This window comes from Xenopus laevis, chromosome 7L, assembly GCF_017654675.1.
Source record: "Xenopus laevis strain J_2021 chromosome 7L, Xenopus_laevis_v10.1, whole genome shotgun sequence".
Taxonomy (NCBI): Eukaryota; Metazoa; Chordata; class Amphibia; order Anura; family Pipidae; genus Xenopus; species Xenopus laevis.
This window is the reverse complement of record NC_054383.1, coordinates 136,155,995-136,173,823: the sequence shown is the minus strand read 5'-3', so window position 1 is coordinate 136,173,823 and position 17,829 is coordinate 136,155,995. Positions and strand designations below refer to the sequence as shown.

The 17,829-nt window shown below is 43.1% G+C and overlaps 1 protein-coding gene across 2 annotated transcripts in view; it reads right to left on the bottom strand.

Moving 5' to 3' along the window:
- Positions 1 to 17,829, bottom strand: part of capzb.L (capping actin protein of muscle Z-line subunit beta L homeolog) — a 32,634-nt gene that overhangs the window by 11,992 nt on the left and 2,813 nt on the right. For both annotated transcript variants that reach the window (XM_041569847.1, XM_018226549.2), the window contains exon 2: positions 1,269 to 1,358. In XM_041569847.1, coding sequence (XP_041425781.1) covers positions 1,269 to 1,358 — 90 coding nt within the window. The remainder of the gene's footprint in view (positions 1 to 1,268; positions 1,359 to 17,829) is intronic.

Genomic DNA, 17,829 nt, shown 5'->3' with positions numbered 1-17,829 from the left:
AGATTCTGATAGAGATTTCGGAACAGGGACGTCCTTGTTGTTCCTGGAACCCCAGTACCCCCCCCCCCATGTACTTCACTGGGCTCTGTATCTGAACAGACTTAATTAAAGTTCCCCACTCACAACCCCCACATACAAGAATATCAGCCTTTGTCTGCCCAGAAACTGGATACCTGCAGGGGTGGCCGGCTGGACTCCAACATATGGGGGGACTGACGGGGGCACGGCTGATAGGGGGGGGGAGAGGAGCCTTGCTGTACTGTACACCTGATCTGGCATCACATCAGCCCACCCACTGGCCAACATCAGCACCCCCCGAACCTTCATCATCCTGAGAACAGAGCGGCACCACTACTCCAATCTGTATATAATATACACGCAGGATACTCATCTGATCTCATTCCCCCTCTCTTGGTAGGGAATCCCATAACCTGACTGTCCTTACAGTAAAGAACCCCTTCCTATGCTGATGGTGAGATCTCCTTTCTTCCCCACCAATGAATCACCCATTCCCCCTCTCTTGGTAGGGAATCCCATAACCTGACAGAATATAGGAAGGGGGGGGGGGGAGTGTGAGCACCCAAAAAATGCAGAATGAAGTAATTAATTTCCCAACATCTAATTAAGCCACTAATTAGCACATTGGAAGTCGTTCTTCAGCAAAGAGAACATCTCTGCATCTGGTGCTTGAAGTCTTGGATGACGCTACTATAAAAACGTAACTGTAAAAAGGCGAGGGTACAGATCACTGATGGGGCCCCACAGTTGCCTCAGTATTATTTATATATTTAGACAGTGCGGATGGCAAATCAAGTGAGTGACGGGGGTGCTAATGTGTCCTAATTATAAGCTTGTTGGTCTCAGGAACAGAACAGCGGCCGAGGCTAAGGGTGTGCGCTCCACTGCTAATGAGGGAGATCTGGAACGCTGACCCCTCCATCTCCTCTAATTGGACTGCCCCGGCCCTTCCTCCTCCAACTGGGATCTCAGCATGAGGCTTGGACACCAGTATGCGGGGGCCACAAACATTACACGTCTGATTATTACACTGTATTCGCTTATTATGCTTCTTTGCTGTTATTAATCAAACATTGTTTCCTGCTGCAAACTGCTCACACCTGCTGTGAGTCTCATCACAGGGCCGGCTGGTTGTTATTCTGATTCCTGGTGCAACAAACTGACTGCAATGTGTGACTGACGACTTCAGTAGCAGAACTATCAGCCGCAAGGAATACTGAGCTGAGACACAAGTATAAGGTTTTCCTTACCAAGTCAATGAGGTCGCTGAGGTTCTTCTCAATTTGTTGGGGAGGGAGACGCCTCATCAGATCCAAGGCACAGTCCAGCTGTTGTTCAGTCTGCAAGAGAAAAGGGGAAGCGATGGGTTAATTCTAAATAAAGTGCAAGGGGCACAGAATAAAGGAGAGAATTAAAGTTGTAAACCCCCAAAAGCCCTTACAGGCTGACTCACTTGCCTAAATGTCGAAAAAATTACCAACCCACTCTGCTACAAGACTGTATGTAACCTTTCCCATGAAATTACAATTGACTTCAAGAAGGACCTGACACTCATGTATTTTCAACTGTAGGGTGCTTGCACCTAAATCATGTGTTTTAGCTGTAGGGTGCTTGCACCTAAACCATGTGTTTTAGCTGTAGGGTGCTTGCACCTAAATCAGTGTTTTAGCTGTAGGGTGCTTGCACCTAAATCATGTGTTTTAGCTGTAGGGTGCTTGCACCTAAATCAGTGTTTTAGCTGTAGGGTGCTTGCACCTAAATCAGTGTTTTAGCTGTAGGGTGCTTGCACCTAAATCATGTGTTTTAGCTGTAGGGTGCTTGCACCTAAATCATGTGTTTTAGCTGTAGGGTGCTTGCACCTAAATCATGTGTTTTCAGCTGTAGGGTGCTTTTGCACCTAAATCATGTGTTTTCAGCTGTAGGGTGCTTGCAGCTAAATCATGTGTTTTCAGCTGTAGGGTGCTTGCACCTAAATCAGTGTTTTAGCTGTAGGGTGCTTGCACCTAAATCATGTGTTTTCAGCTGTAGGGTGCTTGCACCTAAATCATGTGTTTTCAGCTGTAGGGTGCTTGCACCTAAATCATGTGTTTTAGCTGTAGGGTGCTTGCACCTAAATCATGTGTTTTAGCTGTAGGGTGCTTGCACCTAAATCACGTGTTTTCAGCTGTAGGGTGCTTGCACCTAAATCATGTGTTTCAGCTGTAGGGTGCTTGCACCTAAATCATGTGTTTCAGCTGTAGGGTGCTTGCACCTAAATCATGTGTTTTAGCTGTAGAGTGCTTGCACCTAAATCAGTGTTTTAGCTGTAGGGTGCTTGCACCTAAATCATGTGTTTTAGCTGTAGGGTGCTTGCACCTAAATCATGTGTTTTCAGCTGTAGGGTGCTTGCAGCTAAATCATGTGTTTTCAGCTGTAGGGTGCTTGCACCTAAATCATGTGTTTTCAGCTGTAGGGTGCTTGCAGCTAAATCATGTGTTTCAGCTGTAGGGTGCTTGCAGCTAAATCATGTGTTTCAGCTGTAGGGTGCTTGCACCTAAATCATGTGTTTTCAGCTGTACGGTGCTTGCAGCTAAATCATGTGTTTTCAGCTGTAGGGTGCTTGCACCTAAATTATGTGTTTTCAGCTGTAGGGCGCTTGCACCTAAATCACGTGTTTTCAGCTGTACGGTGCTTGCACCTAAATCATGTGTTTCAGCTGTAGGGTGCTTGCACCTAAATCATGTTTTCAGCTGTAGGGTGCTTGCACCTAAATCATGTTTTCAGCTGTAGGGTGCTTGCACCTAAATCATGTGTTTTCAGCTGTAGGGTGCTTGCACCTAAATCATGTGTTTCAGCTGTAGGGTGCTTGCAGCTAAATCATGTGTTTTCAGCTGTAGTGTGCTTGCACCTTAATCATGTGTTTTAGCTGTAGGGTGCTTGCACCTAAATTATGTGTTTTCAGCTGTAGGGTGCTTGCACCTAAATCAAGTGTTTTCAGCTGTAGGGTGCTTGCAGCTAAATCACGTGTTTTCAGCTGTACGGTGCTTGCAGCTAAATGTGCCAGCAGGGGGAGCAATATAATAGGAATGAAGGCTTCAGTGCTGGAGTCTGGTACAAAGTTGCTCACCCAGGTGCACCATTGGAAACATTTATCCAAAATTCTACTAGCCCTTTGTTTAGAAGGGAATATACATAAGATTCAATTCCCCGCACCCCCTGTTAAGAGCAACATTCTGCACAAGAGCTTAGACTTGATGCATTTCAAGTAGGGCAGACAGTTGCATGCATAGCTGATGCTGAACAATAACTCAGGAAGCAGCCAATCAGCACAGAGGAAAAGGAAGGGGTTACTAGGAGGTAAGGCAGTGGCTCCCCTGCTCATATAAGTGGCTAAACACAATTCATATATGTGGCTAAACACAATTCATATAAGTGGCTAAACACAATTCATATAAGTGGCTAAACACAATTCATCGGGTGCATCTGGCGCACAGGAGGCCGTTTCAGCAGCGGCACAAACCAGCAAAGTGCAGGAGCCCTCGCCCGGGGCATTTGAACATGTAAAGGGGAAACACAGGCTTATTTTATCCCACGGTCTCTAGTGGTTCCCAAAGGTCATGGGAAGCCGAAAAAGGATCCTCGGGGCGATGAGAAACGGCTGTAGGTAAAGGGGAAGTATGAGAAATCTGGCACATGTACTGAACAATGGCCGAGAAATCACTACTTAAAGGACCATTCATTTTTTTTTTTTTTTTAAAAAATTTGTTTCTACTTAAAGAAAAAAAACCACCAAGGCAGTTTTAACTTTCAATTCACAAAGTCTTTATTAAGAAATGACTTACCGATTCTCTGCTTGCGCTACTCTTCAGAAACGACGACAGGGCGACAGATCCATCGTGCGCTCGATTTCTCCTCCCTGCCTTCTATAGGAGATACTACTTGTTGATTCAATAGGAGATACTACTTGATGATTCTATAGGAGATACTACTTGATGATTCTATAGGAGATACTACTTGATGATTCTATAGGAGATACTACTTGATGATTCTATAGGAGATACTACTTGATGATTCTATAGGAGATACTACTTGATGATTCTATAGGAGATACTACTTGATGATTCTATAGGAGATAGCCAGGGAGGAGAAAGTGAGGGCCGCACGATGGATCGTCGCCCTGCCAACGTTTCTGAAGAGGAGCGCAAACAGAGAATCGGTAAGTCATTTCTTAATAAAGACTTTGTGAATTGAAAGTTAAAACAGCCTTGTCGTTTTTGTTTTTCATTAAGTAGAAACCAATTAAAAAAAAAAATTATGTTACTGGTCTTTGAAAGGGCCTCTGTCCCCTTGTATAGAGGAATCCCTATGCTGCTATAGTTTTATGGGATCTCTCTGTACAGACTATGAGCAAACTTAGGGGACTGTTCCTGCTGAATTGTGCTTAGTACAGGGAATCCCTATGCTGCCATAGTTTTATGGGATCTCTCTGTACAGACTATGAGCAAACTTAGGGACTGTTCCTGCTGAATTGTGCTTAGTACAGAGGAATACCTATGCTGCCATAGTTTTATGGGATCTCTCTGTACAGACTATGAGCAAACTTAGGGGACTGTTCCTGCTGAATTGTGCTTAGTACAGGGAATACCTATGCTGCCATAGTTTTATGGGATCTCTCTGTACAGACTATGAGCAAACTTAGGGGACTGTTCCTGCTGAATTGTGCTTAGTACAGGGAATACCTATGCTGCCATAGTTTTATGGGATCTCTCTGTACAGACTATGAGCAAACTTAGGGGACTGTTCCTGCTGAATTGTGCTTAGTACAGGGAATACCTATGCTGCTATAGTTTTATGGGATCGCTCTGTACAGACTATGAGCAAACTTAGGGGACTGTTCCTGCTGAATTGTGCTTAGTACAGGGAATACCTATGCTGCTATAGTTTTATGGGATCGCTCTGTACAGACTATGAGCAAACTTAGGGGCTGTTCCTGCTGAATTGTGCTTAGTACAGGGAATACCTATGCTGCTATAGTTTTATGGGATCTCTCTGTACAGACTATGAGCAAACTTAGGGGACTGTTCCTGCTGAATTGTGCTTAGTACAGGGAATACCTATGCTGCCATAGTTTTATGGGATCTCTCTGTACAGACTATGAGCAAACTTAGGGGACTGTTCCTGCTGAATTGTGCTTAGTACAGGGAATACCTATGCTGCTATAGTTTTATGGGATCGCTCTGTACAGACTATGAGCAAACTTAGGGGCTGTTCCTGCTGAATTGTGCTTAGTACAGGGAATACCTATGCTGCTATAGTTTTATGGGATCTCTCTGTACAGACTATGAGCAAACTTAGGGGCTGTTCCTGCTGAATTGTGCTTAGTACAGGGGGAATACCTATGCTGCCATAGTTTTATGGGATCTCTCTGTACAGACTATGAGTAAACTTAGGGGCTGTTCCTGCTGAATTGTGCTTAGTACAGGGGGAATACCTATGCTGCTATAGTTTTATGGGATCTCTCTGTACAGACTATGAGCAAACTTAGGGGCTGTTCCTGCTGAATTGTGCTTAGTACAGGGGGAATACCTATGCTGCCATAGTTTTATGTGATCTCTCTGTACAGACTATGAGCAAACTTAGGGGACTGTTCCTGCTGAATTGTGCTTAGTACAGGGGAATACCTATGCTGCCATAGTTTTATGGGATCTCTCTGTACAGACTATGAGCAAACTTAGGGGACTGTTCCTGCTGAATTGTGCTTAGTACAGCGAATACCTATGCTGTCATAGTTTTATGGGATCTCTCTGTACAGACTATGAGCAAACTTAGGGGCTGTTCCTGCTGAATTGTGCTTAGTACAGGGAATACCTATACTGCCATAGTTTTATGGGATCTCTCTGTACAGACTATGAGCAAACAGAAAACTTCATTTTTTATTATGTGGTTTTTGAGTTATTTAGCTTTTTATTTAGCAGCTCTCCAGTTTGCAAGTCAGTCATCTGGTTGCTAGGGTCCAAATTCCCCTAGCAACCATGCACTGATTTGAATAAGAGACTGGAATATGAATAGGAGAGGCCTGAATAGAAAGATAAGTAATACAAAGTAGCAAAAACAATATATTTGTAGCCTAAATTTGTTTTTTAGATAGGGTCACTGACCCCCATTTGACAGCTGAAAAATAGCCAGAAGAATTTTCAAAAACAAAGAACGATGATTCTATAACATACTAAAAGTTCACTTAAAGGTGAACCACCCCTTTAAGAGAAAAGAAGGGGTGCGCACACAAGCCCAAACAATGACGCACGGTGGCTCAGACAGTTGTTTTTTTTAACTGTAATTTCCCCAATTTAGACAATCGCTGACCAAAATGATACGCTGCCAAGTGTGGGATTTGGAGGGATCTCTGTGGGATCAGATCTGGTAAACAATGGAGTAAGTGTGGGTGTGACGGCGTCAGATTCCCACAGCCTCGGTGACCCGAGCACATCAACAGATCCACAATCATTTATTCATGGGCAGAACTTCCAAGCAAATCCCCTGCAGCTGCCTGACCCCGGGGCCTGGGGGAGATTATTAAGGACGCGGCGCACCTGGAATGCTCGGCCATATGGCAGCTTTACGTCTCATATTCTCTGCAGTCATTTCCTGAGCAAATTACAGCTCCAGGTGTGATGTGACCCACAAACAGCACCCCCCCCCCCCGTAACCCTGCAAAGTAACCCGCCCCCAACATCACTCATTGTGCTGAGATTTTACTTGTTCACCAGTAATTATGTATTAAAGGATAAGTAAACCTTAAAAATAAGGGAATGTAAAATTGACGAGGGGGCTTATTCTAAACACTTTTGCAATGTACATTCATTATTTATTTATTTTTTAATTCCAAGATATTAAAGGGATTCCGTCAAAATTTTTTTGATGTCGTTTTTATTTCTAAATGACACCACTGTTTACACTACAAATAATTCACTCTACAATAAAAATTAATTCCTGAACCAGCAAGTGTATTTTTTTTAAATTTATAATATTGGCCTGTAGGCAGCCATTTTGCCTAGTCATGTGATTTCAGAAAGAGCCAGCACTTTAGGATGGAACTGCTTTCTGGCAGCCTGTTGTTTCTCCCACTCAATGTAACTGAATGTGTCTCAGTGGGACCTGGATTTTACTATTGAGTGTTGTTCAAAAGGTGGCCATACACGGGCCAATAAAAGCTGCCGCAGACTGAGTCGGCAGCTTATTGTATGGTGTATGGGGTCCTCAGATGGGCTTCCCTGATCAGGCCAAAAATTTGTCCAGTATCGATTGGGCAAGTTTGATTTTTTTGTTCGATCCAGGACCGCTTCGGGTATAGGATGTAGTCCTGCGACGCGTTGGCGCCCTTTTGTAGCCTATTAATCCGATCGTTTGGATTGACCCGACATCGCCCAGCCATTAGTGGGCATATCCTATAAGATCCGCTCATTTAGCGACCTCACCAAACAAGCAGATCTATTATCGTATGGCCACAAAGCTGCTATGTGCTGGTGATATCTCTTCAACTTGCAGTACAGCAGTAAAGAGTGACTGAAGTTTAACAGAGCACAAGTCACATGAAACAGACAATATGTCTAGCCCCACCTGCTGGTCATTTTCCCACCAGTCTGACCAGCAAGTAGTCAAGGAAGTTGTCAGGAGAAAGAAAGAGGCTGATGTTCTTCTGCTTAGGAAAGATGTGAGAAAGGTTTCTAATTTTATTCCTAAGCAGAAGAACATCAGCCTCTTTCTTTCTCCTGACAACTTCCTTGACTACTTGCTGGTCAGACTGGTGGGAAAATGACCAGCAGGTGGTGCTGTTGTAACAAAATTCATTCATAGTAACAGTACATGTATCCCTTAATTGGAATTATTAGAACATAAATAATGAATGTGAATTACAAAATTTCTTAGAATAGCCCCCTCATCAAATTTAAATTCACTTAAAGAGGACTCATCACCCAAAAAAATGATTCAAAATCCTATTTTATCACATTAGTCAAGTAAAATGAACTTTAATTACACTGTATAAATTCTTTGAATCTTGTTTCCTTCAGTCTGGGAATTCATAATTATAACAAGCAGGCAGGAGCCATTTTGTGGACACTGTTATTAAGACAAGTCTTGTATCATCTCAGAATCTTGTTTGTGCAGCAGAATGGGGGACCTGATGTCCATCCCCATGTCCTGGCTACACAATTAAATGGTGAAGAGAACGGGGGAATGTGGGGAGAGCAGTGACATTTAGGAAGTGCTGAATGGAAAGTGAAAGTAATTGTCTGTCCCGCCTCTATGCCGAGTCACAGAAGGGGTGCACTCTCACAAACAAATGGGGTTCCAGGCAGCCACATTAACCCTGGTTTAATGAGGCACAAAAGTGGGAGTGTACACCCCCCAATAACAAAAGCCATAAAGGTGGGGGGCAGTATAAAGCCGCGTGCACATCCTCAAGTAATTACACCCCAGTGTTTATCTCACAGACGGGATGTTTATCTATAAGCACCATTTTCCTCCCCTTGTTAAAGAGGAGAATGGATTCACTTTCATCTGGTGCCAAAATTCCCCTGTGTGCCGGGGTCGCTGGACGCCATACTGTGAGTAATAAGCACTGTACATGGAGCTGATGATGTTGGATGGGCTCTCATGTGCTCACTGTCACCAGCTGGACTCCATACGCCAGTGACGCACTCCCCCCCCCCCCCCCCCCCCCGATGTTACTCACTCACAGGAGAAGAACCAGCGGCACCCGGGCAGGACCAGCCGTGCGTGAGAGCCTTAATCAGATAAATATTCAGCTTGAAAGCATTAGTGCAACATTTGTGCAACATTACAGGCAGCCTCTCATCTCTACGGCACAATTACCCTTTAATTGCTGCATCTAACAACATTCTGCAGGCTGTGGCGCAGCAACACCGGGCCCTGGAAACAGACACTAAGAATGAAAGACATTGATTACCAATGGCCTAGTCTTTGTACCATCATGCACTGCAGCACTGGCACATGTACAATAATGCACTGCAGTCTTCATTCTGTACCCATAATGCACCGCAGGAATGAGAACGGCCCCATCATGCACTGCAGGAATGAGAACGTCCCCATAATGTACTGCAGGAATGAAAACGGCCCCATAATGCACCGCAGGAATGAAAACAGCCCCGTAATGCACCGCAGGAATGAGAACGAATGGCCCGTAATGCGCCGCAGGAATTAGAACGGCCCCATAATGCACCGAAGGAATGAGAACGGCCCCATAATACACTGCAGGAATGAAAACGGCCCGTAATGCACCACAGGAATGAGAACGGCCCCTTAATGCACTGCAGGAATGAAAATGGCCCCGTAATGCACCGCAGGAATGAGAACTACCTCGTAATGCACCGCAGGAATGAGAACGGCCCCATAATGCACCGCAGGAATGAGAACAGCCCCATAATGCACCGCAGGAATGAGAACGGCCCCATAATACACTGCAGGAATGAAAACGGCCCGTAATGCACCACAGGAATGAGAACGGCCCCTTAATGCACTGCAGGAATGAAAATGGCCCCGTAATGCACCGCAGGAATGAGAACTACCTCGTAATGCACCGCAGGAATGAGAATGGCCCCATAATGCACCGCAGGAATGAGAACGGCCCCATAGTGCACTGCAGGAATGAGAACAGCCCCATAATGCACCGCAGGAATGAGAACGGCCCCATAATGCACCGCAGGAATGAGAACGGCCCCATAATGCACCGCAGGAATGAAAACAGCCCCGTAATGCACCGCAGGAATGAGAACGAATGGCCCGTAATGCGCTGCAGGAATTAGAACAGCCCCATAATGCACCGAAGGAATGAGAACGGCCCCATAATACACTGCAGGAATGAGAACGGCCCCATAATGCACTGCAGGAATGAGAACGGCCCCATAATGCACTGCAGGAATGAGAACGCCCCCCCCGTAATGCACCACAGGAATGAGAGCGGCCCCATAATGCACTGCAGGAATGAGAATGGCCCCATAGTGCACTGCAGGAATGAGAAAATGAAAATGGAACCATAATGTGCCGCAAGCTTCACGTCTGTCCCATAATGCACTGCAGAAATCATGATAGCATAATGCACTGCAGGCTTCACAGCTGAAATATGTGCAATGGCACTGAGTATTTTTGTAGCCTAAACCAAAACAGCAGAGAGGCACCACCAGGGTATATGTGCCCCATCAGATCACTAAGGAGGGAGAGCAGACCTAATTCTATTAGCAATCCCAACCCCTCTGGCAGGGAGTACAAACAACTGGAGGGGATCCAGACTCCCAGCTGTATTTACCTTCATGTTATCTATCCTCTGGCCCTCAAGATATGGGGCTACAACTCCTACCACCCACTGTCTTGTACGAAGATAGAAGTGCAGGGTGCTGCAGTTTAACAACAACTACAGGATGAATTTCCTACACCACTCCCACAAGGGCAGCTATTGGTACGTAACCATCCAATGAGTGATGAGTGACAGCCATGACTTGCCCTGGTCATTATACAGATATGAGGCGCCCGCCGGAGCCCAAGTCTATTTCTATTTACTGTATTAATAAATATTTACTGTATTAATAATGGACTCAGTACAGCTGGCGGCAGTATGGCAGCAGGACAGACGGCACGCCCCGCATTTTCCCCAAACATTATAATTATTTAATGATCCGGGTCACAGCTCTGGATAAATCTTGTCCTGGAACAGCAAACACAACATGGATTTCTACTGTATTCAGACTTGCGCTTAGTCTTCCTTTTTTATGTGCCTCTCTTTTCAGCAACTCTCCAGTTTAATTGCTACCCTGTTGCTATAGACAATGTTCCTAGCAACCAGAAGCTGACCACTGACCCCATCTAAAAAACAAATACTCTGTAAGGCTACAAATGTATTGTTACTACTCATCTTTCTATTCAGGTCTCTCCTATTCATATTCCAATCTCTTATTCAAATAAGTGCATAGTTGCTAGGGGAATTTGGACCTTAGCAACCTGCCGGTTTATTGTGCAACAGCCGCAGGAAATGCAGCGCTCACTTGTTCTTATGAGAGATATTTTACCTTATATTGAATTTCAGTGGCATTTATCACAGGCACTTAGATTTGGTTGGTAATTTAAAGAACAAGAAAAACTAACTTATGATGAGGGTCCTTTAGCTATTATGTGCCTTGTTTAAATGCATTGCTCACCTTTAAGTTAACGTTTAGTATGTTATAGAATTCAAAGCAACTTTTCAATTGGTCTTTATTTTTTATAGTTTTTTAATGATTTGCCTACTTCTTCTGACTCTCTCCAGCTTTCAAATGGGGGGGACCCCATTTAAAAAACAAATGCTCTGTAAGGCTACAAATGTATTGTTATTGTTACTTTTTATTACTCCTCTTTCTATTCTGGCCTCTCCTATTCACATTCCAGTGTCTTATTCAAATCAGTGCATGGTTGCTAGGGGAATATGGACCCTAGCAACCAGAAAGCTGAAATTGCAAACAGGAGAGCTGCTGAATAAAAAGCGAAATAACTCAAAAAACACAAATAAAAAACATTTGCAAATTGTCTCAGAATATTACTCTCTACATAATACTAAATTAATTAAAGGTGAACAACCCCTTTAAAGACTAAGGGGCATATTTACTTAGCTCGAGGAACAGAATAAAAAATACTTCGAATTTCGAATGATTTTTTTGGCTAATTCGAATTGGCTACTTCGACTCGAACTAAAAATCGTTCGAATATTCGTCAAATTCGATAATTTGACCCCCTAGTTTGCCACCTAAAACCTACCGAGGTGCCATGTTAGCCTATGGGAAGGTCCCCATAGGCTTTGTAACAATTTTTAGGTTGAAGAAAAATCGTTCGATCGATGGATTAAAATCCATCCATAAAATAATTTTTTTTTTTCGTTCGATCAAACTATTTGCGGTAAATCCTTCGACTTCGATATTCAAAGTTGAAGGATTTACATTTGGCAGTCGAATATCGAGGGATAATTAACCCTCGATATTCGACCCTATGTAAATCTGCCCCTAAATATAATGCGTACTTCCCCTTTAAAGCTCTATAAAGGTCACAGTATCTCAAGGAATATTTTAACAGGGTGTAACAGCAAAGGGACATATTGGGGAATGCATGACCCTAAACTGCAGTCTGAGTCTGAGCTTGGCAAAGCCGAAGTCTTGGCTCACAATCGTATCTTAAATAGAAACGGTGCCAGGAAACTGTGGGTAGAAAAGCAAAAGAACACAAAGATCCTGCCTGAACCTTCCCTTCATGTGTACAATGTATCACACCAGCACCCGTTCTTCTCCAGATCTGTCAAACAGCTTCTGCTACACTGTTTCAGGAGTCAGGACCCGCAGTGCAGAGAACATAAACAGCCAGACACTGCTTAGCAATTACATTTACAAATAAAGACACCAATGAAAATGTATCAAAACACGGTGGGCAGCCAAGCAGGAACAGGTAATCGTAAAAGCGTTACCCTACTTTGCAGGGGTCTGTTTTACTCAGGACCAAGTAAATGAACGTCATTTAATCATGGCAGGTAAGGTGTTAATCCACAGTAAACTTCTGACTATCCCTTCCCTGTAACCGTTTAATTCAGGAAACAACAACGAAAGGGATAATTTAGTCATTTGTTGCAGATTAAACATTGTGTCTATAATTTTAACCCATGTAATATGACTGCGGGTACAGTGCCCTTCCGTTATTATACATAGCACAATTCAGCAGGAACAGTCAATAAGTTTGCTCATAATCTGTACAGAGAGATCCCATAAATCTATGGCAGCATAGGTATTCCCTGTACTAAGCACAATTCAGCAGGAACAGCCCCCTAAGTTTGCTCATAGTCTGTACAGAGAGATCCCATAAATCTATGGCAGCATAGGTATTCCTCTGTACTAAGCACAATTCAGCAGGAACAGCCCTAAGTTTGCTCATAGTCCGTACAGAGAGATCCAATAAAACTATGGCAGCATAGGTATTCCCTGTACTAAGCACAATTCAGCAGGAACAGTCCCTAAATTTGCTCATAGTCTGTACAGAGAGATCCCATAAAACTATGGCAGCATAGGTATTCCCTGTACTAAGCACAATTCAGCAGGAACAGCCCTAAGTTTGCTCATAGTCTGTACAGAGAGATCCCATAAAACTATGGCAGCATAGGTATTCCCTTGTACTAAGCACAATTCAGCAGGAACAGCCCCTAAGTTTGCTCATAGTCTGTACAGAGAGATCCCATAAAAACTATGGCAGCATAGGTATTCCCTGTACTAAGCACAATTCAGCAGGAACAGTCCCTAAATTTGCTCATAGTCTGTACAGAGAGATCCCATAAAACTATGGCAGCATAGGTATTCCCTGTACTAAGCACAATTCAGCAGGAACAGCCCTAAGTTTGCTCATAGTCTGTACAGAGAGATCCCATAAAACTATGGCAGCATAGGTATTCCCTTGTACTAAGCACAATTCAGCAGGAACAGCCCCTAAGTTTGCTCATAGTCTGTACAGAGAGATCCCATAAAAACTATGGCAGCATAGGTATTCCCTGTACTAAGCACAATTCAGCAGGAACAGCCCCCTAAGTTTGCTCATAGTCTGTACAGAGAGATCCCATAAATCTATGGCAGCATAGGTATTCCTCTGTACTAAGCACAATTCAGCAGGAACAGCCCTAAGTTTGCTCATAGTCCGTACAGAGAGATCCAATAAAACTATGGCAGCATAGGTATTCCCTGTACTAAGCACAATTCAGCAGGAACAGTCAATAAGTTTGCTCATAATCTGTACAGAGAGATCCCATAAATCTATGGCAGCATAGGTATTCCCTGTACTAAGCACAATTCAGCAGGAACAGCCCCCTAAGTTTGCTCATAGTCTGTACAGAGAGATCCCATAAATCTATGGCAGCATAGGTATTCCTCTGTACTAAGCACAATTCAGCAGGAACAGCCCTAAGTTTGCTCATAGTCCGTACAGAGAGATCCAATAAAACTATGGCAGCATAGGTATTCACTAAGCACAATTCAGCAGGAACAGCCCTAAGTTTGCTCATAGTCTGTACAGAGAGATCCCTAAATTATGTAGTATTCCCTGTACTAAGCAAATTCAGCCAGCCCTAAGTTTGCTCATAGTCTACAGAGAGATCCAATAAAACTATGGCAGCATAGGTATTCACTAAGTAGGTTCCCTACTAAGCACAATTCAGCAGGAACAGCCCCTAAGTTTGCTCATAGTCTGTACAGAGAGATCCCATAAAAACTATGGCACCATAGGTATTCCTCTGTACTAAGCACAATTCAGCAGGAACAGTCCCTAAGTTTGCTCATAGTCTGTACAGAGAGATCCCATAAAACTATGGCAGCATAGGTATTCCCCTGTACTAAGCACAATTCAGCAGGAACAGTCCCCTAAGTTTGCTCATAGTCTGTACAGAGAGATCCCATAAAACTATGGCAGCATAGGTATTCCCTGTACTAAGCACAATTCAGCAGGAACAGCCCCTAAATTTGCTCACAGTCTGTACAGAGAGATCCCATAAAACTATGGCAGCATAGGTATTCCCTGTACTAAGCACAATTCAGCAGAAACAGTCCCTAACTTTGCGCATAGTCTGTACAGAGATGAGAATTATCTGGCAAATTTAAAATTGAAATTCAAATTTAAATCATCACTCACAAAATTGAGCAACTTATTCATAAAAATAACGACTTTCAGATTTAACCCTTTGAGTACAAGATTGGGGCAGCTGTATTCGGCAGCACACAAGTTTCAGCCCATTGCCAAGATGTTTTCAGGTTGGAATGTGCTGACGGAACAGATGCCCCAGGGTGGGCAGGTATCAGGTTAAGTCTCCCAGCCTTGGTCAGCAGTGAAAGTGGAGAGGGGGCATATTCTTAGAATATGGAGCCCTCCCTTGCTCTCAGAGCCTCCCTATTAAGTGCCATCCATTCCTGACTGCCAGTAGTCCTGCTTTCTCTGTCTCTACTTGCCCGTCTCTGTGCAGTGCGGGTGTGAATGGGGACATTGGAGCCCTATGGGCATGTGTGTAATTCACTGTATTCGACACAGAATAGGGGGGCCACTCATACGTACACACCGTATAGATAACACTGGCCTTATTCACATAGGCAAGAACTAGTCTTATATCTATGAACAAGTGGATATCTACGAGGCAAGTAAGCCACTAGTACGGGCCATGTTTACTCTTTCACCTGCCCAATAATCAATAGCAATCATTAGAAACCAATCAGGTGATAACTTTTACTGATCTTGCGCAGTTAGAATGATAAAAGCTAACTGCCGATTGGCTCCTATGGATTCCATCCCTTCAATTTAGAATCAATACATGAAGAGCAAGTACATAATATAAAAGCTAGCCAAGGCTACCTGAGCCTGTGTACAGCCTAAATACTATGTGATGTCATACGGAAATTCCATGTGCCCAACCTCTGAGTAATAGCAGTGGGAAGAAGATAAGGGTAAGCTAAAGAAAGAGCGATAAATGCACATGATGTCATGGAATGTAGGCGAGGCCTGCTGGGAGTGACACTCATTTCCCAACATCTGGGGACATTTGTCAGCTGTTGTCCAACTACAAAGCCCAGGTCCCCTGACCTACAGTGCGAATAGTATCACCCTTATTTACAGTAGGGGGTACATTATCACTTATAATACATGAGTGATACTCAGAGTTCTCTGTATAACTCAGCCTGCAGCCTTGTGCCTTTATATGGTCACAGAACAACCCCTCAGTGACTTCTAATATCCTTATCATTTACAGTAGGGGGTACATTATCCCTTATAATACATGAGTGATACTCAGAGTTCCCTGTATAACTCAGCCTGCAGCCTTGTGCCTTTATATGGTCACAGAACAACCCCTCAGTGACTTCTAATATCCTTATCATTTACAGTAGGGGGTACATTATCACTTATAATACATGAGTGATACTCAGAGTTCTCTGTATAACTCAGCCTGCAGCCTTGTGCCTTTATATGGTCACAGAACCCCTCAGTCCAGCAGTCGGGACCTTAATATCCTGGGTAACAAATTCTAAGATATATGGCAAAAAAGAGGAGTTAAAAGCAGAAATATTTTTTAAAAGCAACTAATATTTTTTACTGGGGTCCTTCCAACACTGCAGGCTGATTATTGGGAAGTGGGGAGCAGGTGCACAGCAGGGGGTGACTGCTGGGTGCAGCTAGTTATTACTGCAAATCTTCTAAGGGAAATGATGATGAGGGACTAATTTAGAAAAAAAAAAAAAAACTTAAAGGGCCAGTAACATACAAAACAAATGAATGGGTTTTGTATGTATTGAAATAGAAATATAACACACTGTTGCCCTGCAATAATAAAAGCTTTGCATTTGCTGCACAAACTAATACACATACAAATCATATGTAGTCATGTTTGCCATTCAGGTTCAGATAGGGCAGCAGGGACCACCTTTGCATGGCTTTTTTTTTTTTAGCAGAGATCAAGAAGGGACTGGTGTCCCTACATTACAACACGTTTTAATCCATCATCAAACTGCTGGACAAACAACTATAATGTTTAAATATTTTCATATGATACGCAGTCAGATAATTGCAATAGTTGCGCAACGCCATAAAACAATGAGGGGTGTGGCTCAGCTAGAGGGCCCCAGGATCTCTACAACACACTTAGCTGGCCCGTTTCAGCCCAATGAGAAAGCTATAGACTTATAATACACAAAAGCCATGAATATCTTGTAAATTATTCCTTATAAACGGTGAGTTCTGATGTCATCAGTTATAAACGGTGAGTTCTGATGTCATTTCTGTCACGACTCACTAAAATCTGTGTATTATAATAAATAAAGTACCCCCAGTTGTAAAATATGAGGATATTAGAAGTTGCCTCGGAGTTCCATGACCTGTATAAAAACACTCGGCCTTCGGCCTCGTACTTTTATATGGTCATGAAACTCCTCGGTAACTTATAATATCCTTATATTTTACAAGAGGGGGTACTTTATTCACTATGTTATGGACAAAGCTTGATAGATATGAGCAGGTCTATAAGTCAAATGTTTTTATCTTGGAAATGCCAATGCTTGTAGGGAAAAAAGCCTGGCACACTCGGACACATTCACTCAGTAGGGGAGCAAAGTAATCATTAAGACAGGTCTGATCCTATTTCAATGAAAAATACAGGTCTAGGATCAGTTATCCGGAAACCAGCTATCCAGAAAGCTCAGAATTACGGAAAGCCCATCTCCCATAGGGGTATATTTATCAAGTGAAGTTCCGCAGCTCTCAATTCATTTCTATGGGATTTTGAAAGGCGTATTTATCAATGGGTGAAGTGAAAGTTCACCCTTTGATAAATATGCCTATAAAAATCCCATAGAAATGAATGGAGAGTTGTGGAATTTCACTCTAGTGGCGGAACTTCACTATTAACTTCACTCTTTGACAAATATACCCCATAGACTCCATTACAATAAAATAATTCAAATGTTTTAAAATGGTTTTATTTTTCTCTGTAGTGGTGAAACAGTAGCTTGTACTTGATCCCAACTCAATCCTTATTGGAGGCAAAATAATCCTATTAGGTTGAATTAATGATTAAATGATTTTAAGAAAACTTAATGTATAGTGATCCAAATTACGGGAAGATCCTTTATCCGGAAAGCCCCAGGTCCTAAGTATCCGTATAACAGGTCCCATACTTGTATGTATTTTAATAAAAATACTAAGGAATAAGGACAGATTTGAATGAGGAAGCAGAAGTGCTGACTATTTTTGGATTGCAGAGCCAGTGGCAACAGAGGGGCTGCATTT